The following is a 26,222-nucleotide window of genomic DNA, read 5'->3' as shown; positions in this document are numbered from 1 at the left end:
AAGAAAAAAATGAAAGAAAAAGACGAAGAAGGAGAAGGGGAGAAAGAAATATCTATATCAGGGAAGACTTTGAAAAGTCATTGCATTGGATATTTGTCATAGGCCTGTCCTTCTAATGGTGATCACTTTTTTGGACTATCACTTTTCCTTTCTGCAGCCAGGTCTTTCTGGTATGGGAGGAGGTCTTTCTGGTATGGGATTAGGTCTTTCTGGCATGGAATGAGCAGGAGGAGCATGAAAACGACTAGTGGAATCATCTGGTGGCGTCCTGACAGACACATTTTGATGACTGGCACGCCTAAACTCGTAAATCATGTTGGCCATCGTGTCCTCCATCTCCTCGCTTCTCTCTGACTGCTTCTGTGACCGGATGTAGGGAGGCAAAGAAAGGATGTATGAGGGTGTGGGGAAAAAATGAACTTCAAGTTTTAAAAAATACTTCCTGCTCCCAACAACAAAATAATTTAAAAAAACAAAAAAAAACAACCCCCAAAACAAAAAAAAAAAAAAAAAAAAAAAAAAAAAAAAAAAAAAAAAAAAAAAAAACAAAAAAAAACTTAAAAGAAGATAAATAAGCAAAAATGCCAAAAATATACCCAAAAAAATCATGGATCAAAATGGAAAGGTGGGAAACAAATAAAGGGGACTAGAAATAGCAAAAGTGAAACTCTCTGCCCACTGTGGAAAGTCAGAAGACCACACTCTGGCTTTAAGAAAAAAAAAAGAGGTATGATTGCCAAGCCACTGTGCATGTGTATGGGAGAAAATAACCATCTTCAAACAACAAACAATGAGCTAATACTAATATACAGAGCACACCAATTTTAACTAAATTGTTTTGTCTTTAAGGGTTTTACGGCGCTTGCAACACATTAAGGTCATATCAGCGCCAGTAAAAAGGAAGAAAATGGGATAGTAAAAAGTTCTAGAATTACAATTAAAGCACAAAAGAAAAGGTGAGATAAAGGGGAATTGGTTCAAATAGGGAACAGATGTAGATTCCAAGAGCACACCGTCAAAGTACTTAGTTTGAGATCACCTAAAAGTCTCATCCAGACACAAGCACAGGTCCCAACTAAGAGGAATACACTCAAATGTTTACAAAGCATATTATATAATATGTAAACTAAACATAATACAATGCATAACAGAGAGATGATTTACAAGGAAAAAATTATCACCTCCCAAAACTATAACTATACATTCGATTGTTTCCCTCCCAGCCAAGGAACTCCGGCGAGGGTCACTAAGTAATTTCATTCCAAGACAACGACAGGAAACAATTGGAAAACAGGTATGGGGGGATAGAAGACAGCATGTACCTCCCTGCCCACTATGGATGGTCGGGATCCCCACCCAGTTAAAAAATTATCTGAGACTTACCTGTAAGGTGAAGTGTGATGTGAATTATTTCATTTTGTAATATTGGAGGAATTATTTGAGAGAGTGCGCATGCCCAGGCAGATCACTATTCAACTCCGACAAAGCTGTTCCTACATTATAGAGGATGCTCATACTCCTCGTATTCCACTTCCAATCCGAATGATAGTATTAACACAGAATGATACTTTTCCAACTCAATACATATTCATAGACAGATTAATGGTTAGTGAAATTTACACACCATATTAATACTAGCATATTCACAATATTTACAATACGATCCCAATATATACGCAATATGCACAACACGATTCCAATATATATAAGGGAAAGGGTGGGAGGGCAAGTTTATTTTTTTCTTTTATTTTTGCTCTTCCACACATATTGAGCTTATATGGAGAGACCGCTGAAACAAATAAAGCAATCTAACAAATAGTACAATGTCAATCAAGCATAACTAAGATATAAGCTAATTGATAAATACCAGACAACGGCAGAGTTCAGGAAAAAAACCGTAAATATCAACCCAAAAAAGCAGATAGGTGTAAGAGAAAGAAACGACTCTCTATCGGATCGTACACCCTGCATTAGGTATGATTTAAGGGTGATGCTCCATCCACACGCGAGGCAAGTAATCCTCCAATATACAAGTGAATAATTCACATCATACCACTTAAGTAATCTCGTAATTTTAATATTTCTCTACTGTACATTGAGGATCTTAGAGACTTTGAGTGACAGATTTGAGCAACAGACTGCAAGATCGAGTCATGTGAGCTCAATCTATGTAAGCGCGAAAGTATACTTTCAACAGCGTCCGTACATCTGCCATAATCATTTCTTAGCCGCTGAAGAACATGAGGCTGCTCTGGTACTATGAGCTTTATAAATTCTGGTGTCTATTCCAGATTTGTTCAAAATGAGCCAAATCCATCGCGAGAGGGATTCTTTAGATACCCCCGAATGGGGAAATTGAGTACTTATAAAAAGATCATTACTAGATCTCAAGTTCCTTGTAGCTTAATGTAAGCTTTTAGGTATGTTAAAACACAAATCCTCCTGTCCTCATTAATGAATAAAGATGAATATTATTATAGGTGTATTGTGTTTCAGTAAGTTAGCAATTCGAAACTTTGCATGGTTCACAGAAATGCTCATAGAATCTTTATCGATGGATAAAGCATGTAAAGTTTGGCATCTATGCCTGTCACAAGGGCCAAAAACATTACAAGTTTCGCACCCAACATCAATAAGTTGAGTTCCGGCAGGAGAGCATGCATGAAGATAATCTAATACTAAAGAAATATCCCATACAGACGAATATCTAGGTCTAGTTGGGCGTAGATTGAACACTCCTTTCATAAATTGGTCTGATCCTATTCCACTGAATGAAGAAAGGGCAGATCTGGCCGTGTTAATAGCACTGTATCCACAACCACTTTGATATAAATCTGTTAAATATTCAACTGCAATGTTTGAGTTAACAGTCGATGGATCTAATTTCTTATTCTCACAAAACACAATGAATTTTCGTAAATAAATGTTATATTGTTTAAAGGTACCCTTCCTCCAACTGCTCATAATAATCTTGCGTGACACACTACGAATCCCCTGATGTTTTAGGTTGCACCTGATAAGCTGCAAGCCATCAGCCTTAGTTTTGGAAAAAGAGGATGAATCGCCGTTTTGTCGGATGGAAGCGTGAGTAAACTTTTTGACTTTGGGAGATAAACAGGATCTCCTTTTTTCATTTTCATTAACTTTGGGAACCAGGACTGAGTTGGCCAAATGGGTAACAGAACATTTTCCATTTTGTCCATAATTATCTTCTGAAGGACCCTAGAGATTAAATTAAAAGGGGGAAAAATATAAACATAACCTCTCCACAAGTGAAGAAAACTATCAATGCCAACAGCATCAGGATCAGGGTATAAAGACATATATTTTGGAAGAAGGAAGTTGACTCTAGATGCAAATAAATCAATCTCAGGCTTACCGAATGAAGAGCACAACTTATCAAAACAGTTCTAATTTAAGGTCCATTCAGTATCGACAGAAATTTTTCTGCTCACAATATCCGCATCAGTATTAAGGACAACCGGAATATGGCTAGCCGACAGCCAAATAAATTTGTTCTTGCACCATAGAATAAGCTCTTTAGTAATAGAATTGCATTGATGAGAATGGGTACCCCCCATGTGGTTAATATAAGCCACAGCAGTTGTATTATCAAGTTCAATACGAAGATGGCAACGAGAAAGACCTTTACATAAAGATTTAATACCTAAGAGAGCCGCCTTGAGTTCTAGGACATTGATATGATGATTACGTTCCTCATCCGACCACATACAATTAGTAACAATATCATTCATAGTAGCTCCCCAAGCAAAACTAGAGGAATCAGTCCTAATAATGTATAATGGTGCTCCATGACTAAGTAGCTTAGAACTATGAAGGCCTTCCCAAATCCACCATGAAATATCAGAGAGCTGAATAACTATCAAAATTATACTCTTTATGCAAAGCCTTTATCTTGAGAACTTCAAGATGTCTGTAGAATAATGGACCGTATTCAACTGCAGGAAAGCAAGTGACTAACATACCAATGATACTGGCCAGACTCCTAACTGACATGGAGTGATTGATGTTAAGAACGGAGGCAATATGTTCTTTCTTCCTATTAGACAAACAAACCGATAAAGAAACTGAGTTAATAACAAATCCCTTATGCTCAATAGTTTGAGAAGAAATAAAATTCGATTTATCAGAAATATAAAATCCCAATGATGATACCAAGTTAACAACAAATTTCACATTTAAGTGAAATTCTTCCCAACTAGATCCAAGAATGAAGAAATCATCAATATAGAGGCTACATATAATGCCCTTGCTATGTAGAAAAACCAAAATAGGCTTCATGATCTTTGTGAAGATTCTGGGACTATCTCTAAAGCCTTGGGGTAACACGAGATATTTGTAAAATTCATTGTCATAAACAAACTTAAAGAATTTCATACAGTCAGGGTGAATAGGGACAGAATGATAAGCATTGGCCAAGTCTAAAGACGCCATAAAACAACAAGGATCCACTAAGTCAAAGCAAGTTTGAAATGAATCCATTTTGAAGTGGACATATCTAACATGAGTATTAAGCTTTTTTATATTCAAAATCATTCTGAATTTCTTAGCACCACCATCAAGCGAATGTTTCTCGCGTAAAAAAACATTATTAATCTAGTCATTCTCTTCTCTAGCACATTTAACAATAACACCTTCTTTAAGAAATTCTTTCATCATGGAATCTAACGCTAATTTTTCAACTGTGTTGTATACGATTATATGTGGTAAAGACACTTGACAAGGGGTGGATAAAAAATCAATTACACAACCAGAAATACACTGAAGTATGAATTTATCAAAAGTAAATTGTCTCCATGCATCAATACATAATTTAAATTTTCCTCCTGACAACATTACCTTATTACTATTATCTACTTCCTCCTCGGCTGATTTTGTTGACGATTGAAGTTGTTTTGTTTGTTGTTTTGTTGATGACGGTGTGACTGAGACTGCCCTCCTCCCCGGTTTCTCTAGTAGGGGCTTTTGCCTAAAAAAGGAAATTTCTTGTTGGAGTTTACATTATACGGTTGAAATCGACGAGTGGATCGACTAAGGGACAAGGTGTCGGAGATTTCCTTAACTCGTTCCTTAACATTGTCTCCGAAAAATTTACCCGAAACAGGCAATGATGGGGAGCATAGGGCACTAAGGTCATCTCTAAGATCTGGTATAAAGCTTGACGACGAAATAAGTCAAGGTTAAGCGAAGCGTTGGCAAGCATAACAATGCCGTCTGAAATTGGTTCCAGAACAGAGTTATTACTATCTACATTCTTCTTCTTCTTCTTCTTCTTCTTCTTCTTCGTTCCCGTCACGTCACATGGTCAGTCCGGTCTGGTGAATGAAGCCCACAGTGGTCCTGAGGTCGTCCTCACTTCCGTACAGCTTCTTTGAGTATGGGGTTGGGTCAGGCCAGAAGTTCCTTCTCAACTGGTTGTACTTTGGACATTCCATTAGGACATGATGTCCATTTTCATTTTCAAGTCCGCAGTCACATTGTCCAGAGGCACCTGCTCTGGACATCCTCCACATATGTTCCTTTAACTGGTTGTGTCCAGTTCTCAGTCTGAAGATGAAGACCTGTTCCTTTCTGTCGAGCACCTTGATTGGGTCATTCATGTTGTATTCTGGGTGCTTCTCTCTCCATCTCTGAGACTGGATAAATTTGGCCATTTTGTTAATTTCTCCTGTTGAGTACATTGGGGAGGGTTGCTGCATGCGACTGCCTGCCTTTGCTAGTTGGTCAGCGATCTGATTTCCAAGTATCCCACAGTGTCCTGGAATCCACTGCAGTACCATGTTGGTAAACTTGCTTAGCTTCATGAGGTCTTCCACCAAGGCGTCTATATCATCCGCAAAGGACATCATTATATCCTCCAGAATGTGAACATGAACATTACATTCTTCAACATGGCATCCATGGCAAAAGAAACAGCCGTCAACCCTTTTGTTAACATCGATTGAATCTTCTGGAGGGAAGTGTCACGAAATCTGCTCGAGGCAGAGGAGGTCTTAAAAATTTCCTCATTGCAAGGGATCACAGCCAACCTAGCACAGTTAGAAGGGGTATTATATTTACCGGCTATCTCCACCCATTTTCCATTAGACATCCCCTCAGACAGTGTTTTTTCCATCCCCATCGCAATATTGTCAGAAATTGATTTTTGTGGAACCTCGACTGTCCCTGTGACATCCTGGCAGCCGAGGTGCTAGCAGTTGGCACAACAACACTATCACTATCCTCACAGCGGTCAACGGCCGAGGCGTTGACTTGAGAAGGCATGCCAACATTTTCATTACCAATGGCCGAGGCATTGGTGTTGTTAGTGTCACTGACCTCATTAAAGGTGTCATAGGCATCCTTTAATTGGGTCACGATGGGCACTAATCCTATCAAAACATTTAATTGTTTTTTGATATCTAGCAAGTCCTTATCACTTGAAGGCACCCTCCAGCGTTTTTGCTCTGAAACTTTTCCCTTTTCCTTCTCCTTTGTCAATTTTCTTTTTTGGCGACACAGGGGTATTGTTTACTTTCGTTTCACTGATTGTTTCACCCTCACCATTGTTAGTAGAACTAGCACAAGGTGGGTCAGCGACAAAAGCAGAATTCATCGTTAAATTATTGGGTAAATCCACAGAATAGAAATTGAAAGTTATTAACACGAAATATCACATGAATAGGAATCCAAATTACACAAAATAAACTAATGAATAGTCCGATTGAAATCAATTAAAAAGCACAAAAAATTAAGAATCAACATCTACGACCAATTAGTTGCCGGAAGCAAGGCACAAAGTGATCTGCCGCGGCATGTGCACTCTCTCAAGGAATTCCATCCAATATTACAGTAGATGAAATAACTATATTGTTTCAGTTTTGTTCCCATAAATCGAGGATCAGACACATGTATAGGATAACGATCTGAAAAAGTGTGTGTATGAAACAGCCAGACAAAGCAAGAAAGAAAGATATAAGAAAAAAAAGTCACAAAAAAAAAAATCAGCCTGCCTCAACAATCAGGAAACTTCTGTGCTGTAATGGGAGCACATCTGACAAGTAATCATAAGGTCTGAGGTTCGATCCCCAGTCAAGAGAGACGTGTTTGTACCATTAAACTCTTGATGGGCTAAATAACAAACATGATATTTGAATTTGTTACCTTCGACATCAACGGTCTCATCTTCCTAGCTTTCCCTCTCACAGGCTCACTTTCTTCACAAACATCTTCATCGTCACTGTATGTGTGTCCACGGCTTTGGATCTCAATCTGTTAAATGAAGGTAAAGAATAAAATTAAATTCTTCAGTTTTTTGGCCAATCCTGTATTCAGTTTCAAATGTTTATTTTTAGGCAATTGCCAGTCAGTTAACAAATTAAAATAGGCAAAATCAATAATAAACCAAAGCAAATAAAATTAAAATAAATAAATTTAAAAAAAAAAGACTAAACACAAGTAAATAGACCAGTTTCAAATCCGATATTATAGATCAAAAAATGAGGTAAGTCTCAACGAAGGGGTCTCAATCACCAGTGAGGAGGAAGGGGAAGAGGGCAAGGAACAAGAGGAGGAAGAAGAGGAGGAGGAGAAAGAAGAGAGAAGAGGAGGAGGAGAAAGAAGAGGAGGAGGAGAAAGAAGAGGAGGAGGAAAAAGAAGAGGAAGAAGAGGAGAAAGAAGAGGGAAAGAAAGAAGAGAGAAAAGAAAGAGAGGAAGAAGAGGAGAAAGAAGAGAAGAAAGAGGAAAAGAAGGAAGAAAGAGGAGAAAGAAGAGGAAGAAAGAGGAAGAAAGAGAAGAAGAGGAGAAAGAGAGAGAGAGAAAGAAGAGGAAGAAAGAGGAGAAAGAAGAGGAAGAAAGAGGAGAAGAAGAGGAAGAAGAGGAGAAAGAAGAGGAAGAAAGAGGAGAAGAAGAGGAGAGAAGAGGAGAAAGAAGAGGAAGAAAGAGGAGAAAGAAGAGGAAGAAAGAGGAAGGAGAAGAAGAGGAAGAAAGAGAGAAGAAAGAAAGAGGAAGAAAGAGAAGAGGAAGAAGAGAAGAGGGAAGAAAGAGGAAAAGAAGAGGAAGAAGAGGAAGAAAGAAGAGGAAAAAGAGGAAGAAGAAGAGAGAAGAGGAAGAAAGAAGAGGAAAGAAAGAAGGAAGAGAAGAAGAGGAAGAAAGAGAGAAAGAAAAAAGAGAGAAGAGAGAAGAAAGAGGAGAAAGAAGAGGAAGAAAGAGGAGAAAGAAGAGGAAGAAAGAGGAGAAAGAAGAGGAAGAAAGAGGAGAAGAGAAGAGGAGAGAAAGAGAAGAAGAAGAGGAAGAGAAGAGAAGGAAGAAGAGGAAGAAAGAGAAGAAGAGAGAAGAAAGAGGAAGAAGAAGAAGAAGAAAGAGAAGAAGAAGAGGAAGAAAGAGAAGAAGAAGAAGAAGAAAGAGAAGAAGAAGAAGAAGAAAGAGAAGAAGAAGAAGAAGAGAGAAGAAGAAGAGAAGAAGAAGAAAGAAGAGGAAGAAGAAGAAGAAGAGAAGAAGAAGAGGAGGAGAAGAAGAAGAAGAAGAAAGAGGAGGAGAAGAAGAAGAAGAAGAAAGAGAAGAAGAAGAAAGAGAAGAAGAAGAAAGAGAAGAAAGAGAAGAAAGAGAAGAAAGAGAAGAAAGAGAAGAAAGAGAAGAAAGAGAAGAAGAAAGAAAGAGAAGAAAGAGAAGAAAGAGAAGAAAGAGAAGAAAGAGAAGAAAGAGAAGAAAGAGAAGAAAGAGAAGAAAGAGAAGAAAGAGAAGAAGAGAAGAAAGAGAAGAAAGAGAAGAAAGAGAAGAAAGAGAAGAAAGAGAAGAAGACGAAGAAGAAGAAGACGAAGAAGAAGAAGACGAAGAAGAAGAAGAAGAAGAAGAAGAAAAAGGGAAGAAGAAGAAGAAGAGAAGAAGAAGAAGAAGAAGAAGAAGAAGAAGAAGAAGAAGAAGAATAGTAGTAGTAGTAGTAGTAGTAGTAGTAGTAGTAGTAGTCGTAGTAGTAGTAGTAAGGAGGGAAAAGAATATTAAATGTCTCTCAACTTACTGTCTGCTTCCGTTGAAGGTGATTCTCCATAACTTTTAGTTTAGAGTAAATCTGTCTGTACTGTGATTTCTTGTCAGAGGAGGCTTCATCTGTGTGGCTGAAAAGAAAGAAAACAAAAAAAAACTAAACTAAGTTGATACTTGGGTGTTGCAATAGCTCAGTTAGTAGAGCACTCGATTTCACATGCAAAGGGACCAAGATCAATCCCGGTGAAGTCAAAAAATTTCTCTGACTCCCCTCGCCAGCTGAGTCTGCTAGCAATAAATTGGCACCCTATCCAAGGGGTAGGGAGCAATTTATATTGTCTATTTCATGCTATAGTCCTTCAGAGCCATTGTTTCTATAGGGTGAAACGGACAATATCAATTGGCTGCTATATCGCAAAGTACTTTCCACCAGATGCAGCTACCCATTCCCTGCTGGGTGGACTGGGGGGAATCAGAAAAAATCTCGACTCAACCTGGGATCGATCTTGGTCCCTTTGAGTGTGAAGCGAGTGCTCTACCAACTGAGCTATCGGAATCCCTGCTATAGAAACCAGTATAAACTCTGGCTCCATGGGCCTAATGGCTCTGAAGGACGATCAGGCTGAAGATTATGCATCGTCTTTTCAGCAACAGGGGTTTTAGAGGGAAGCAGGGAGCGATTTTCAGTTATCAGTCAAAAGGCCTTGTTTACAAGTGGTTGGTAGGTAAAGATGATGGTTAGTTCTTGATTGGGGAATTTCAAAATTGTTCCGTTCCAAATTGTTAGTTGGAATTTCGAGTTTTATTTTATGTGCTTTGTGGAATACGAGGAGTTTGTTGATGGATCTTCTTTCATGTAGTGGTTTCCATTGGAGATCATTTATGAGCTAAGTTACGCTTGTATCCTGCTCATAGATTCCAGTGACAACTCTGGAGGCCAGATGACTTTTTCTTGCTCGTTAATTTCTTGTGAGGTGTGTGGGTCCCACACTGAGCTACTATATTCCAGTATGGGCCTGACATATGCTTCATAGCATTTCTTTTTCACAGATTGGTGGCAGTGGCCTTAGTAGCTGTATTAGCAATATACCTCTCCCACTTCATACTACTGTCCAGGGTCACGCCGAGGTACTTTGCATTCTCCACATATTGTAGGGCTTCATTATGGATTTCATATTGGGAATTGATTGTTTTTCTTTTTGTTCGTCACCCTGAGGACATGGCACTTTTTGGGGTGGAATTCCATTTTCCAACTTGCCTCCCACCACTGCAATTTATTTAGATCTTGCTGTAGTATGACAGTATCGTCCTCTTTTAGTTCTCTGTACGAGAGGTTGCCATCTGCAAACAATTTCAACATGGACACCAGATGTAGTCCTTCTGACATGCCATTGATGTAAATGAGAAAGAGGAGTGGCCTGAGAACAGTGCCTCTGGGTACTCCTGATTCAACTTTTGTCGTGTTTGACTCTTTATCTTTGAAAATTACTCTGTCACTCAGAAAGGATTCAATCTAGCTGATGGCATTGTTAGCAATCCTGTACTGTTCGACTTCAAGAAGCAGACTTCTGTGATGGACTTTGTCGAAAGCTTTTGAGAGGTCCAATAGGATTGCATCCATCTCTCCTCGATTTTCCAATGTTTGCAGAAAGTCAAAGGAAGTTGATAGCAGCTGTGTTTCATACGATCATCCAGCTCGAAATCCATGTCATGTTGAGAGTCAGTGAGGATGTTTTCTTCCAGGCAGTCCATAATTGAGATGTATATAATATGTTCTAAAATTATGCAAGTCAGAGATGTCAGTAAGATTGGACGAGATTTCTGGCCTTTAAAAATAAAAAAAAGTTTATTTTAATAAAGACTGTAATAGACTAAAGTTATAGGTGTTTGTTGTGACGCGACTCTGCCTGGTGCTGTGGAAACAAAATCAAAATCAAAATGGGAATTTTACAGTGTTGCTCTGTGATTCAAAGGTATGATGTCTAGTCTGTCACAAGGTAAAGCGATGTCAACTGTGGTCAATGGCTGGATGGGTAATAGTGATTGTTGAAAATTCTGGTCCTGATGTTGTGTTCTCGTGTGAGGCATTTATCACACATTACCCCACTCAACTCAGGTGTGAATGAGTATTTGGCTATAGACAAAAAGATGCCTATCAGGCAAATGGTGCTGTATGAAGTGGATATAGGGTTCCAAATGGTCTGCAGTAGGAATAAATGAACAGTGTTTAGTGCATTCAGCATTCTAAATTCGAGGAAATGTGCTAAATAAATGCTCATATCTATTAGTTCAAAACAAAAACAAATGAAACTAAGCAGTTAATCTGAAAACAAAATAAAATTTAAGAATTAACAATTTGTGTCTTGAGAATATTGTATTGATCAAATGAGGCCTTTTAAACTAACCTTGACCTCCATGCCAGACGTTGATTCATAAGTGCTTTCCCTCTAGATCGGCTGTACTCTCCTTGGAGGGCCAGGTCAGCAGACGACTTGGCTGCATGAGCCCCTAACACTTCCAGGTTGGCATCTGAGTAATGGTGGAAGGAGAATTAGTGTTATGTAAATGGTGCTGCTCAAAGCTCGACTAAATAAATAACAATGTGAAATTGAATGTAAGCTTCAATTTAATATACAGAAACAGATAAAATGGACGTTTCAGGTTTCCCCTTTATTAACAAAACAAGATGAATGGAACACTACAGTAAAATGAGATAATGTGGCGTTGTTAACAATTTGATGGATCAGAGAGAGCATTATTATTATTATTATTATTATTATTATTATTATTATTATTTTTATTATTATTATCATTATTATTAATATTATTATTATTATTATTAATATTATTATTATTATTTTTATTATTATTATTATTATTATTACGAGGGCTCTTTCAGAAATAACCGAAAAATGCCCATTGCTCAGCAACCAGTGGAGATTTTTTAATTCTGTAAACGACATGATATTCCTTATTTCCTTACGGATATTCCCAGAAATTATGAAGTGCATAATTTTGCACAATGAATTTCTAGACGATTTTAAAGATGGCGGCCCACCTTGAAACATGGTCAAAGGAGGAAATCAGAGCTGTCATACGTTTTTTGAACGCCAAAAGTCTGAATCCTACCGAAATTCATAAAGAACTTCAGAGTGTATATGGTGAGCATGTTATAAGCCGTACACAAGTCTATCACTGGTGTAATTTGTTTGAAGCCGGCCATTCCGACTTGACAGACAGGGAAGGGAGAGGGCGTTCGATAACTGCGACGTCAGAAGACAATGTGAAGCGAGTTGATGAGCTTATTCGTCAAGACAGGAGGTTGAAACTTCATGAAATCGCAAGCAGTCTTGAAATTTCGGAAACTTCTGCCCATAGAATTGTATTTGATGAACTTGGCTACAGAAAAGTCAGCGCAAGATGGGTTCCTAATCAATTGACAGACAATCATAAAGAACAAAGATTGGACATTTGCTGGGAACTTTTGAAAAGAAGCAAGAGCTCACGCAGGGTTCACGGGCATACTGCCAACGCCGGCGGAGACTTTCTAGGGTACGATGTGACTTTTCTTGACAGCATATTCACCGGTGATGAGACTTGGTTGCACCATTGCACCCCAGAAACAAAGCAAGATTCGATGACATGGAAACATCCATCCTCACCTGTCGCAAAGAAATTCAAAGTCATGCGGTCAGCAAAGAAAATAATGGGAACTGTTTTCTGGGACAGTCGTGGTGTTATTCTGTTCGAAACCTTACAACCTGGAGAAACAATCAATGCTGCAAGGTACTGCCAAACTCTTGACAAGCTTAGGGAGGCCATTCGCAGAAAGCGCCCAGGGCAGTTGACCAACGGGGTCATTTTGCAACACGACAACGCTACACCCCACACAGCACGAGTGACGCAAGGTTGGCTAGAGAAATATGGATGGGAGATTTTGCCACACCCACCACACAGTCCAGACCTCGCACCATCTGATTATCACCTCTTTGGGCCACTGAAACGTGAGCTGGCAGGAAAGCGCTTTGATGTCGATGAAGAGCTTGTTGACCATGTGCGGAAATGGCTACAAAACCTTGACGGAAATTTCTTCCGAGAGGGTATCTATTCCATGGTGCGGCGTTGGCAGAAGTGTGTCGACAGACTTGGCTGTTACGTAGAGAAATGAAGGACAAGTCAAGGTATGAACACGTGCAAGAATTTTGTTGATAGCATAAAAAACGCGGATTTTACAGGCATTTTTCGGTTAATTATGAAAGAGCCCTCGTAACATGATTATCATCATCAAATATCAAAATCAGCTTTGTATTGAGGAGAAAGAAAAATTGGTTCCTTACTGCTTGAAACTTGTGGAAAAGCGCTATATAAAGATGGATATTTATTTTAATTCATGTATCAATAGGTCAATATTCAAAACCATTGAATTTACCAAACATGGAGAGAAAAATGAAAGGAGTAAATGTGACTCATGGTTTGTGTTGTCTCCTTTTATATCCTTTTACTCATTTTCTTTTCCCCTTCATCTTATTGGCTCATTTAGGCGCCTCGAGCTTTTGAGTTAACCAAATACCTACTTGATTCAGCCTGTTGCCTATCGGCAGTTGCAGGCAGAGATCGAGTAATGACCCTGAGTGCCTTGGTCCCTTCTGTGTCTGTGTATTCAATCTGCAATTGGAACGGGAATTCTAACACATCCTCCGTGTTGTCCTCAGGTGGGTGGATAACTATGGCACAGGCACCTTGTTCTTCCTGATGACTGGTTGATGCCTCCATTTTCTGGGTTTTAAAGAAATATTTTAAAAAATTTCATAACAATACTGCTACAACTACAACTCATTGAATAAAAATGAGTCAATGCCTTTAAAAAAATGAAATGGGTAACACAGACTGTTTTTGGGTTCAAAATCTTTCTCAACTAAAAATCATTACTTAACTCTCCTTACCAGCCATTTTCAGAATTTTCCCCAAATATCCACACCCACCCAACACAAAAATGGATATTTCTTAATCAAACAGAAAATCTACAAGTACATTCTATACATGGTATTGTTCAACAAAATGGGCTCTCCTATCATTGTCAAGTTTTATAGCCATAATTTTAAAATGTTCTTAAAATTTTGTAATTTACAAAAGAAATCAGAATGATAAAACTTGGTTGCATCGTAACGAATATGACGATTTTCTTTGTGTTGGTAAGGAGAGGGTTAAATCTAGTATTATCTTGGGGAGGAAAAGATACTCAGATTGATTATTAAGTCAAGATCATAGATTTTGATGAAATTATCATTATATCAATGAAAATGGCATATCAAAGTTTGATGCTTAATACAGGGAAAGAACGATTTGTAAAATCATTACCATCCAATTGTTTGCTTTTCCACACACAAATATTGCATTGTGCACTGCAATAAAGTCTCATACATTGAATGTAGAAGTCTGAGGTTTGATCCCCAGTCAGGGCAGACTGATATATCCTCGTATTTTTCTGTCTGCTTTGTCTGGCACTGTCCTCATACATACCTTTTTAATATTTTTATGTGGCTATGTGGTCTTCTGGTATGACAACTGCTTTCGGATTGGAAGATCTTGAGTTCGAGCCTCGCTCGGTGCATAGTTGAGACCTTGGAAAAGGCTCTTTACTCACATTCTCTCACCGTACTTGGGTTTAAAATGAGTACCTGGTCGTTAACAGCATTGTCCTTGTCGGAAAAAAAAATTTGCAATATCGCGTAACAGGCATCTGTTTCGTTCTATTACGTGTTGCTGTTGGTCAGGGACCCTTTGTAAAGTGCTTTGAGCACGTTTAGTGGATATTGTGCTATATAAAAGCTCAAGTTTATAAAAGCTCAAGCTCAAGTTTATCTTACACCAGTTCTTGCTTTCTAATTTGTCAATGCGCATGCAGATCCACTCAACAAAATATTGTGATAACATAATAACCAGGACCACTGAGTTTTTCTCTTGCTAAGAGTAAGGTAGTCCTTCAGAGCCATTAGACCCATGGAGCAGGAGTTTATCCCGGTTTCTATAGCGTGAATATAGGATGATATAGGATAGTGGATAGGATGCTAGTCTATTTGTAGAGTACTTTCTACCAGATCTATCAGACTTCTGGGTGAACAGAAAAAAAATTCTGACAGATTAATCTCAGTCCCTTTACAAGTGAAGAGAGTGCTCTACTAACTGAGCTATCAAGAGTTAAGACTAAACTGGGCGAGGAAGCATAAGCAAACCTTTTCAGTATTATCATATTCTACATCAATCTCTTTAGTGTTGTCGTAGACAGTCTCGGTCACACCATCAGTTTTTTCGTCATCCTTCGAAGGCTTTGGAGCTTTAGGATCTGTTTGAGAAAAGACAGAAAACCCAAAGAAGAGTGAGAATACTCATAGCAAAACAGTGATCTCATTTCAAAGGTCTCACTGGGTAAATCAATGCACTTGAGCAAAATTTCACCGTTTAAAATGTTAAACTGTGAAAACTTTTGAATTGATATCTCTCATGAATTGTATTCTGAGAGCTTTGAAATTCATATAGCATATGCCTGCCAGTTGACATTCATGCAATTTGAGTATTATCTATAATGTTGTGGTACTTTTAATAGATGTAAATAAAAATAATAATAATAATAATAATAATAATAATAATAATAATAATAATAATATAATAATAATAATAATAATAATAATAACAGCAGTAGTAATTATGATGATGATGATGATGATGATGATGATGATGATGATGATAATAATAATAATAATGATAAAAATAATAATGATGATGATGTGATGATGATGATAACAATGCCTAAAATAATAACAACAATACCTTTATCTGTAGCATCTTTCCTTGCAAATTCAAACGTAATAGTAGTACTTGTTTGGACATTGCCAGGGTTGAATTCAGCACAATACTGTCTGCTGCTCATGTCCTTCTCATCCACTATGTAGCTAGATAGAAGCAAAATCATTAGACACAATATATTAGCATTTGTGATAACAATCAATATCTTTATCGACATGCTTTGCAACATTATGAAATTTTTAAATTATGAAAGCCTATCAACTTTGTTAAAATTTAAACTTTGTGGTAGCCAAAAGATTAGTCGTGCATGTAAAACATTTAAATATATGAGGGTGGTCCAAAGAAAGCGGGCAATGGACATAACTTGTGAATCAAAAAATATTTTGTTCAAATCTGTAAACACAAATTTGGAAATACAATTTTCTTCTTTGCTGTGAAATGTCAGCACCATCAATGAACGCAATATTCAATGCTATTGTTTTTAAGATGGTGACCCTATCACAGAAAGGCCACTTAAATCTAATTATATCCAAAAGTTGGTGTATCACATGATAGCCCAATTTGAAGTCTTTTACACATCGAAGTCAACAGGTAAAACATCACCCTGCCTGGTCTTGTCTTGCAATCTTCATGTCTACCGGACACTGACCCAATCACTGTTCAGCCTTCTTACAAATGAAGAATATATTCTTATCATAAGTACAATATTTTATACTCACAGAGCTTTATGCACCAAGAACTTTGATTTGACGTTAGTTGCAATAATCTGATCAGCTAGAATATTTCCAAACTCCTTTGTCAAATTGAGTGGGTCCACAATATTAACCTGATGAGGAATCACAAATAATTACATCATTTCAGTTCATTGCAGTAAGTTGTTTTTGCATTTTATAGTCTTGTCTGCAATAAGAAAAAAATCTAAAGTTGAGCATGATACTCGTTGAGTGCCATAAAAAGGCAGATAGGGTAAAAGATAAATATTTTATTGGCTAAATATTGAAACTCAAGGGTGCTTAATTTCCAGACATATATGTTAGCATTACGAAACACCATTTTTATACATCTGACAAACCATATAAAAATGCCTTCATAGTGTTTCATTTATCTCCATTTGGTTTGGAACCAAATTTCAATTTCATACAGTTCTGGACCGTTTGAAAAGAAAGAATTGAAACAACTGCTTGATGCCAATGTACCCCTGTCTGGTACATTTCTTTTTGGAATTCAAAGCTATGAAATGTATATATTGATGACTGTTTTTGATTTTACTTCATACTTGTTATAAAAGGCATAATCCATTGATCTACCTTAAATACTAATAAATAAAACCTTTCAATGACACAACATCATAGGCAACAGCTTTTTTATTTTGCCACCAACGTTACAGCAATTTACTAACCTGACCTCCAGTTTTGTCTGCCAGCTGTCCTAAGTGTACCAACTTACAATCTGTTCCTTGAATCGTAGTCACTGACACAGACACTCTGGAATGGATGTCCAAGCAAAATAGAAACGAGACATGCAATGCTAAATTGATATCATCATCATCATTATTAGTAGTTATCGTCATCGTCATCATCACAAGCTTATTTTGATTTTTTTTTGGCATTTAATTTGTGATCTGTATTGGCAACTGAAAACTATATGACACTTCCTTTCACACCATGATTATAAATTTACTAAAACCAAAAAATAAAATCAGCATTTAACAAGGCATAGAGTCAAAATTGTTGAAAAAAAATGGAATGAATTCTAAAAAAGATTTACAGTCCCTCAATTTTTATCATGAGCTGTCAGGAAAATAATATAATTAGGTAATGAAAGGTAAGGATAAAGAACAAGAGGAATGAAATGGAGGAATTGAAGACATACGATCCTTTTATAAATATGCAGATTTATTTTGTGCGTTATCAGTTTTACATATTAAGCTTAATAGGCTTCAGAATGTTTCAATCATTTTCACAGCAGTCTACGAAGAACCAACTTTCTATTTCATTTGATACAAATCATCTGTTCGCCACGCCTATTGTATTAACACTGATAAGATATTGCCATTGCTCACAGTCAGGGACTAATTCACACAAGGATCAAATAGGGTAATGAGTTTTGAGATCATTGTCTGACCATCAAGACCATGCTTAAGATCTTTTGACTCTGTAAAATACAAGACTGTGCCACTCGGCCACGAATACAACTCATCTTGCGACAATTTTTTTAGGAAGTTCAATTGGTCGCAAGCAACTCTGGTTTGATCACACATTGCCTGTTTTTTATTTTTTCCTGATCGCTCTGTCCACAGAACATAGATGGGACACCTAGGTCTAATACAAGAGCTGGCAGAAAGCAGTTAATAGTGATAAACTAGTGTCTTATGTAGAAACCAGCGAGCAATTGTGTGACAGAAACCACTTATTAATTATGGCTTAACGTTGTATAAAAAAATTTCACAAGCATAATTCATGAACATTTTCCCATATATTAGTTATGAAACTTATCAATGACCCAAGACACAATAATAATTAAAAGTTTGTGGTCCAATTAATCAATAAATACAGTAAAATCCTGATAATGCCAGACCAGAGAGATTGGTTAACTTTATCCATTATGAATCGAACACACTTAGATAAAGAAAAGAAAATTTGAACCAACAAGGTGTGATTTTAAGCAAAATTTGACTTTATGAGGATTCGACTGAAATTAATATTGGACAACATAATTTAAAAAAAAAAAAACAAATAAAAAAACAACAAAAAACAAGTTTCCATTTGACTATTTTCATATGATACAACTATTTCTTTTAAAACTTACAACCCTTACCCTTTGCTGAGAGCTTCATTTCCAATGTTGGAATAAAATTCATTTCCTATTTCGTTGTCAACGTCGTCCTCAAGGTTACCAAGACCGATGTTAGCCTTCCCATCAGTGCAAACAATTACCTTTGAACCTGGGTGTGAGGAGGCAATATTCACTGCAATAACAAGGGCGGGACCTAGTGCTGTAGCTCCACCTTCTTCAAGCCTGGAATTATGGAGAAACATGACTTGAAATTGAAAATGTAACACTGAATGATATGCTGTGCTGATTAATTTCACAACTGGAATAATAAATAAATTTGATAAATAAACGAAACAAATAAAAACCCCGACAAAATACATTTTAAAATATTTTTTTATACACCCAGAAAAATCTCCTAAGGCAGATGAAGCACAAATTTACCTGATTGAAAGAAAATTCGAACATTAAATATCCCTAGGAAAATTTTTCTTATACTCATGTAAGCTCTTTGAATATCCAAAGCAAATGACATACTTGTATATTTTATCTCCAAGCTTTTTACAAGTTTTCTGGATGGCCTGCAGTGATGTGACTTTTGATCCTATCTCAGAGAGCTGATCCATGTTCAGCAATTTGTCTCCTGCCACAGTAATCTCCTCTTGGTAACCATCACCAATTATTGACACCTAAAAATGATATTTAAGCGTTAAGTAAAAATGAATGGAACAAGTTCGGAAGAGAACAAAATACTAAACAAGGAATATCATTTGGTCTCAAAATCCTTGTTCAGGCAACAGACAATTAAAATGATTAAAACGGTACTGTTTTATTAACAGTTCAGAAAGATGTAACCAAACTATTCATATGATGAAAATGCAAGGTCCCATTTCATATATTAATGTTGTATTTATAGTTTTTGATGTATTTAAATGACATGTCTCAATAATCCACACTTTAATTTGCAATCCGAGTGTCTAAAAAATCTGAACCGAAAAGATAGGGGTGGTTACTCTAAAAAATGTATTGTTTTGGCATAATTACAACAAATACATCAACAACTTTTTTTCAAATGAAATGAGTTGAAAACACCAAAACAGGGATGTTTGGAGTAGCTTTGTTTGAGCTTAATTGCCTTTTGTTGTTTTTGAGAAGTTTTAGCGGGCTTGCAACACACACACACACACATACACACACACACATTGGGTATTTAAGTACCAGGAAAAGTAAGACAACAAGCTTAGATAAAAGGGAGAACAGAAGTAGATAACCAAAAAATAATATAACTCTTGTATCTAATCTGATACAAAAATCAACCCCTCACCTGGATCTTTGTCATGAATGAAAATGTATTTGTACTATTACTAACTAAATATAATGCCTTAAAGCACATATTAACTAACAATTACAATTTTCTGATTTATAAATAATATCAATTACCAAATTGACATTAGACAATTAACTGAGATGCTACAGCTTTATATTGTAGAAGAACGAAGAGGACTAATAATGATGATAATTCAATTGTCTCAATAACACTTTTTACAAGTGTCGAACATCGTAACATTATGATGCTTAACAATTTCAAAATCATTTCCTCCCCTCCCCCACTCAAATCAAAGATATTCATAATACTAAATATTTTAAAGCACTAAATAGTTTCTTACATCACTGCTGAAAGTGACAAGGGCGACTCTTCTATGTGGGAAGTTTTTAGCCATCTCTCCTAATTGGTGCTCTACTGCAGCTTGCATGGCTTGGAGACGTGAAACGTAAGTAACATTATGGTTCCTCTGTGATGGCAAGTATTGATCATCTCCATCAGTGTTAAAGCTGTCCAATCGTTGCAAATGCTTGTTGCCACGTAGATTAACCTTACCATCCACCTGAAAGAAAAGTTTATGCATTTAACTTTCATTCCTCACAAGTAATCGTTTAGTGATCATTTCAAGAATATAAAAGATTTTTAAAAAACACTGCCTAAATTTGTTTTAATGCCTGGCCAAAAGCAAAGGCATTAAAAAAATCAAATGTTCTGGTATGAATGTGTGATTAAGTATCGATTAACAATGTAATGTGCATTGAACAAAGCTAAAGTTGTAATTCATATACTTGAAATCCCAAGCAATATTACAAAAGTTGATTAATTAACGTTTTTAGCCAATTAGAAGATAAGCAAAACTTAATAATAAACAAAATGTCTTAATATACCTCTGATGTTACACACATGCTGCCAGATGTATCAACACAAAAAACAACCAGTGATTCATCACGACCCGACATACTGGAGGCTGCTGTTGCCTTCCCAGGCTCCATCAGAAACGTCACCTCCTCTGATGATGGGATTTCCTCTGGAACAATGTCAATGTCCATGGAATTGCCACAGAACTCACATTTCCAAATCTACAAGATGAATTTTTGTCATGTATTTAATATTGAGTTGAGAAAAGCCTCCAGGACATTTCCTTATTGCCTTTTAAACAAATCTTAAATGGAAAAAAAATATATAGGTTCATACGAGAAAAATAAAAAATTGCAACACTTTCTTAGAAGATATGTCTTAAGGAGACACATTGAAATGTTTAAAGCTGCTATCATATAAGTACAGTGAATGAGAAACAGGTCATTTAATTTAATTAGTTCATGGTCTGCGTAGATTGATCAATGAACAATTCTTTGCATTTTGAAGGAGTCACCTTAATGCAGTCAAATCTGTGTAAGTGGACATCCATGTAAGGCAGACAACTGTGTATGAAGGGCATTGAGCAGTCCCAATGACAATGTCAATTTACCCCCCTTTATTAATCATTTACCAGCTGAACAATTTGCTAATACGGACAATGGACACCATATCAGAGTGTAAGGCAGACAGCAATTTACCACACCCAAAGATTCGCTAAGTCTAAACCCTTTGCCCTTGATTAGGACTCTCATGGTTGGAAGTTGGTTTTTTTTTTTGTCAATTCATTAAATAGTTTTTTTTTCATTTTTGTGCTTTTGTTGTGATCAGCTAGTAATTTCAATGATGACCTTATGATTGCCAGCTTATAACAACTTAATGTGCTGATTAATTTTTTCTCAAGGCAACGACTTTTTTAGATTCTTTTTTTTTTATACTACTGGCAGCATTTTTCTAAGTACATAAAGTGGTTAGTTAGGATTATGCAGTAATTATTAAATGAATTTTAAAAAACAGCAAAAAACCCCCCCCCAAACTTCCCACTGACCAAGTTGTCGCCTTCCCCTGAGGGTTTACTGATATGAGACAAAATTGCATGACAAGTTGTACAGATGACTGGATCACCGGCATGCATGCTGCAAGGGGACATAAGGGTGTCAAAACTGACAGAAACCACATTTGTATCAGCTCTTCGAAACCATCGTTTAGCAGGTGCTTCATCTGTGTCTGAAATTTCATTTTCAAAAGATATAAAATAGGGTCAAACAAGATATATGGTGTAAGTATTTATAATACCATCAACTGGGGTAACTTCGCTCTATGGGAAAGTTTGCCTCTTTAATTTTGGTCCAATTAAAGCATATACAATTTTGTGGCAATTATTTCCTTTGATTAAAAGTCAAAACTTTTTAACAGGAAAAAAAAATATCTGCAACAAAGTTGAGATTACTCAAACTGCTCCAAATTCACAAATTACTTCAGTTGACCGTAACATCATGATTTAAAAATATTAATAGTAAGCGCACATTTATTAAAAATTCAGACAATTAGATAAGTAATCTAAACTGTATATATCTGCATGCTTATGAGGAATTTAACTTCTCTCCCCATTACAAAATGAAGAATAACGTAAAGCTTTAGACATTAATTGGGTGACTATGGACACATGAGAAGGAAATAAATACTCAGCTTGCTGCCTCCAATCTCACTATCTCACTAGAAAATCAACTTGCACAATTGATACAATAACACATTACCGACATAACAAATCATTAAAAAGTAAATAAAACATAATCTTAAAATTTCCCCATCTCCAATCGACACTTTCATAGTCACAAATAACGTTTTAAAACTCAAAATCTTCCTGCTTTGCTAAAATTAAAGTGTACAAACACTTTGTTGATTTTTCTCACCATTTACCAATGGTAAAAACAGCTTAAACTTAATGATTAAAAGATAATCAGTGCAAATGTATCTAAATACTCCACGGTACTAAAAACGTTCATACTTTTAAGGGGTAGCTTTTTATTCTGTCTCCAGTGATGTTGAGACTTGGTCCTTGACTGGAAGAGAGACCTGAGCCTACTAGAAGGTGTGTCATCTGCATTTATATTAAAAAAAAAAAAATAAGGTAAGCAAAATAAATTAATATCAATCAATATAAAGATTAATTTTATCTTCATAACTAAACGCGAGTGACTAGCTATGAATTAAAATCTGCTGATTGAAAATTCCAGAGAATAAATCCCTATTTAAAGTAATTGACTACTGTATGCAAACATGAAAATTAACTTTTTTCCTCTTGAAAATGTAAACTAGAATTGTATAAAAAGGACTTTACACTATATGTAAGCGCAAAGTCACGACTGATAACAGGATGCAAAACTGTTTTCATTCATTCCCCTTCCACAGGCCTTATTCTTTTACTTCCAACAAAATGTCTGTCTTTGCATCATTTAATTTTCAATGACTTCTTTCTATCCATGATATAATGTCTGCAATGCAATTTTCAGATTTTTTTTGCTTTGTAATCGATATGGGACTATATCTTATTTGCTTTCATTTTGGACAACGAATGTTGTTTCCTAAACTTGTTTCTTAATTGTAATCAATTTTGAGGCATGAAGAAGATTGGGGGTGGTTACATATCTGTTTAGATCAGTACAATATTTCGTGTAATATGTTTACCTCCAGATTCATCCCCTGAAGACGAGTCACTGGACAGAAAAGAAAAATAATAACTATCATTAGTACACAGTACAGCAATCATATTGCTACAGGTATGTGACAAAACTAATAAATATAAGTTAACATAAACAACACTTTGAATTGACATTGAAGACTTTAATATATGTAATACCATAGTTTCCCTTTAAATCACACTGTGTGCTTTGAAAAATACAGCACTTATGTTTTTATTTTTAAGGGTTTTATGGCGCTTGCAACACCTTAAGGTCATATCAGCGCCAGTAAGAAGGAAGAAAATGGGATAGTAATAAGTTCCAGAATTACAATTAAAGCACCCAAGAAAAAGTAAGAAAGTAAGACAAAAGGGAATTGGATCACATAGGGAACAGATGTAGATTCCAAGAGCACACTATCAACGTACTGAGTTTGAAATCACCTAAAAGTCTCATCCAGTCACAAGCACAGGTCCCCACTAAGAGGAATACACTAAAATGTTTACAAATAACATAATATAATACGTAAACAAAACATAATACATTACATAACAGAGAGATGATTTAAAGAAAAAAAATATTATCTCCCAAAACTAACTATAGATTTGACTGTTTTCCTCTCACCAAGGGTATCAGGTCAGGGCAAGGACAAAAAGTAATCTCATTCCAAGACAAAGACAGAAAGCTAGTTGGAAAACAGATATAGGGGTATAGAAGACACAGTAAGTACCTACCTGCCCACTATGGGAGATACAGCACTTAGCATCAGTGCCAATTGTATCAACAAATCATGTAAATAACACTACAGTCTCTAAAAAAAATAATAGAAAAATTCCATGCGAGACCCCTTCCATTCTACCCCCCCCCCCTCCAAAAAAAACCCCATCAAAACCCCCAAACATATTAAGAGATTATGTACTCAAAAGTGCTTTATAAAGAGTCATAAGCAAACAGAAATAGTGAATATGTAGGAGAATAAATTATGCCTGTTAGGTGCTCTTCATATCTTATTTTCGAGAGCTCCTCATTTAATGTTTTTGTCTTCATTGGTTTTAATGCACTTGGGGCAGTTTTATGTGTTATCAGCCAGGGTAAAAAGGGAGAATTTGAGATAGACAAAAATTCTATATCTACAATTAAAAACTTTTATACATCGCAATATCAACAAAACTTGCTCAAAGCACCTTACAAAGGGACCCTGCCCAACAACAAGACATAACAAAGAATGAGACACGACACCTGTTAGGTGATACTAGAATTTTTCCCACAAAGACAATGCTATTAACGCCCAGGTACTCATTTTACACCAGAGTATGGTGAGAGAATGCGAGTAAAGAGTCTTTTCCAATGACTCAACTATGCGCCAAATGAGGCTCGAACTCAAAACATTCCGATCCGAAAGCGAGTATATAACAAGAGTAAACTATCAATGTGCTTAGTATGAGATCAGTTAAACGTCCCATCCAGACAAATAAAGCTTCCCACCAGAAGAGGAATACAATCAAATCTTTACCAAAACATATTCAAAACAAAACAAACAACTAAAAAACCCGACAAAATAAAAAGCAAAACAAAAAAACCCCCTCAAAAACAAAACAAAAAACAAAACAGAAGCATATAGAATATTAATAAGGATAAAATATCTTCTCCCACAACTAATACTGTACATTTGACTGTTTCTCCTCCAGCCAAGAACTAGAAAATAAACCAAGTTCTAAGACAAGGACAGAAGGCATCCTGGAAAAGGATAACATTTATATAGGAGGTAGAGGACATAGCGACCTGACCTCTCGACCTACCATGGGATTTCTAAGAAGGTATTCATTTTATTTTCACTTCAGTAATGTGAGAGAATATGAGTAAAGAGCCCTCTCAAAAAACTCAATTGTGAGCCTCCAAAAGTGGACGAACCAGGAGCCAGGTAGCAGCCGAGTGTCATCCCAAAAAAAAAAAAAACCCCACACATCTCAAAATATTTTCATGACGATTTCGCATAAAAAAAATTAACACATATTTCAAATCTAAAATTGAATTGAATTGAATTGAAAAAAGGGGATTTAGATAGATAAATATGATTCTATAGTTAATTTACCTGTCTTCTATTTCTATTTCTAGGCCAAATTTCAAAGAATTTATTTTTCTCATTGTCATCATAAAATGTCTCGCTAAAAGGTTGTTCCTGGATATAGTGAAAATTTTATTGCTTGGTCTACGTTTGAAAGTGTACTCCAGATAAATACAAGGGAGGCCTTCCGAAAGCTCCTACATCCCGAGTATTTTTTAAAAATATAATGTTCTAGTAGGGGGTTTGGGAGGGGGGAGACGTTTAAAAAAAAAGGTTTCCCCCCTCCCAAACCCTCTACTAGAACATTATATTTAAAATAAAATAAAAAGAAAACTGGGGGTGTAGGAGCTTTCGGAAGGCCTCCCAAATACAATGATCAGATTCTAGAGGTAGGGACTAAACTAATGCTTTGTGACTATGACTGTCTATGAGAAATTGTTAATTCTTGTCTACTCTAATTCTAGGGCTACCTTAGTTCCATTCCTCCATGGAATTCATCATCGGAAATACACTCGTATTCCACCTCCTTATTGTTTAAAACAAATTTTGAAGCAAAATCCATGTTTCCTTCCTTCTTCCAAGATAAAAATGTACAATTAATAACCCTGCAGCATTTTATAAGAACCCTGTTCCTCGAAGTTGTGTGAGCTATGTTCACTGTTGACTAATGTTGACTGCTGAAGTATGTTACTATTTCTATTGTGGAATTCCAAAGTTCTATTTTTAACTTTAAAAACAA

General features: G+C 36.3%; 1 protein-coding gene across 1 annotated transcript; it reads right to left on the bottom strand.

Moving 5' to 3' along the window:
- On the bottom strand, positions 1 to 26,186 carry LOC144967996 (circularly permutated Ras protein 1-like). The gene is made up of 17 exons (XM_078905901.1): positions 25,954 to 26,186; positions 23,426 to 23,454; positions 22,746 to 22,838; positions 21,786 to 21,964; positions 20,770 to 20,961; positions 20,226 to 20,444; positions 19,096 to 19,247; positions 18,604 to 18,804; positions 17,186 to 17,270; positions 16,506 to 16,612; positions 15,811 to 15,932; positions 15,216 to 15,325; positions 13,557 to 13,758; positions 11,388 to 11,511; positions 9,017 to 9,113; positions 7,165 to 7,272; positions 1 to 360 (listed from the first exon to the last, which is right to left on the bottom strand). Exons 1-17 carry the CDS (start codon positions 26,043 to 26,045, stop codon positions 139 to 141), a joined length of 2,334 nt encoding a protein of 777 aa, XP_078762027.1. The 5' UTR covers positions 26,046 to 26,186; the 3' UTR covers positions 1 to 138.
- Between the last annotated feature and the right edge of the window lie 36 nt (positions 26,187 to 26,222).

The sequence above is a fragment of the Berghia stephanieae genome, chromosome 3 (assembly GCF_034508935.2).
Source record: "Berghia stephanieae isolate SIO BIC M18660-M18661 chromosome 3, UCSD_Bste_1.3, whole genome shotgun sequence".
NCBI classification, from domain to species: Eukaryota; Metazoa; Mollusca; class Gastropoda; order Nudibranchia; family Aeolidiidae; genus Berghia; species Berghia stephanieae.
The sequence above is the reverse complement of the archived record's forward strand: the minus strand, read 5'-3'. Positions and strand labels throughout refer to the sequence as shown.

Coding starts and splice junctions, on each gene's coding strand:
- LOC144967996 (XM_078905901.1), bottom strand. CDS start 26,045: ATGGATTTTGCTTCAAAATTTGTTTTAAACAATAAGGAGGTGGAATAC. Junction 21,965..22,745: donor TAAAAAGCTACCCCTTAAAA/GTATGAACGTTT, acceptor ATGAAATTTCAG/ACACAGATGAAGCACCTGCT. Junction 15,933..16,505: donor TTCTTGGTGCATAAAGCTCT/GTGAGTATAAAA, acceptor GCTTCTATCTAG/CTACATAGTGGATGAGAAGG.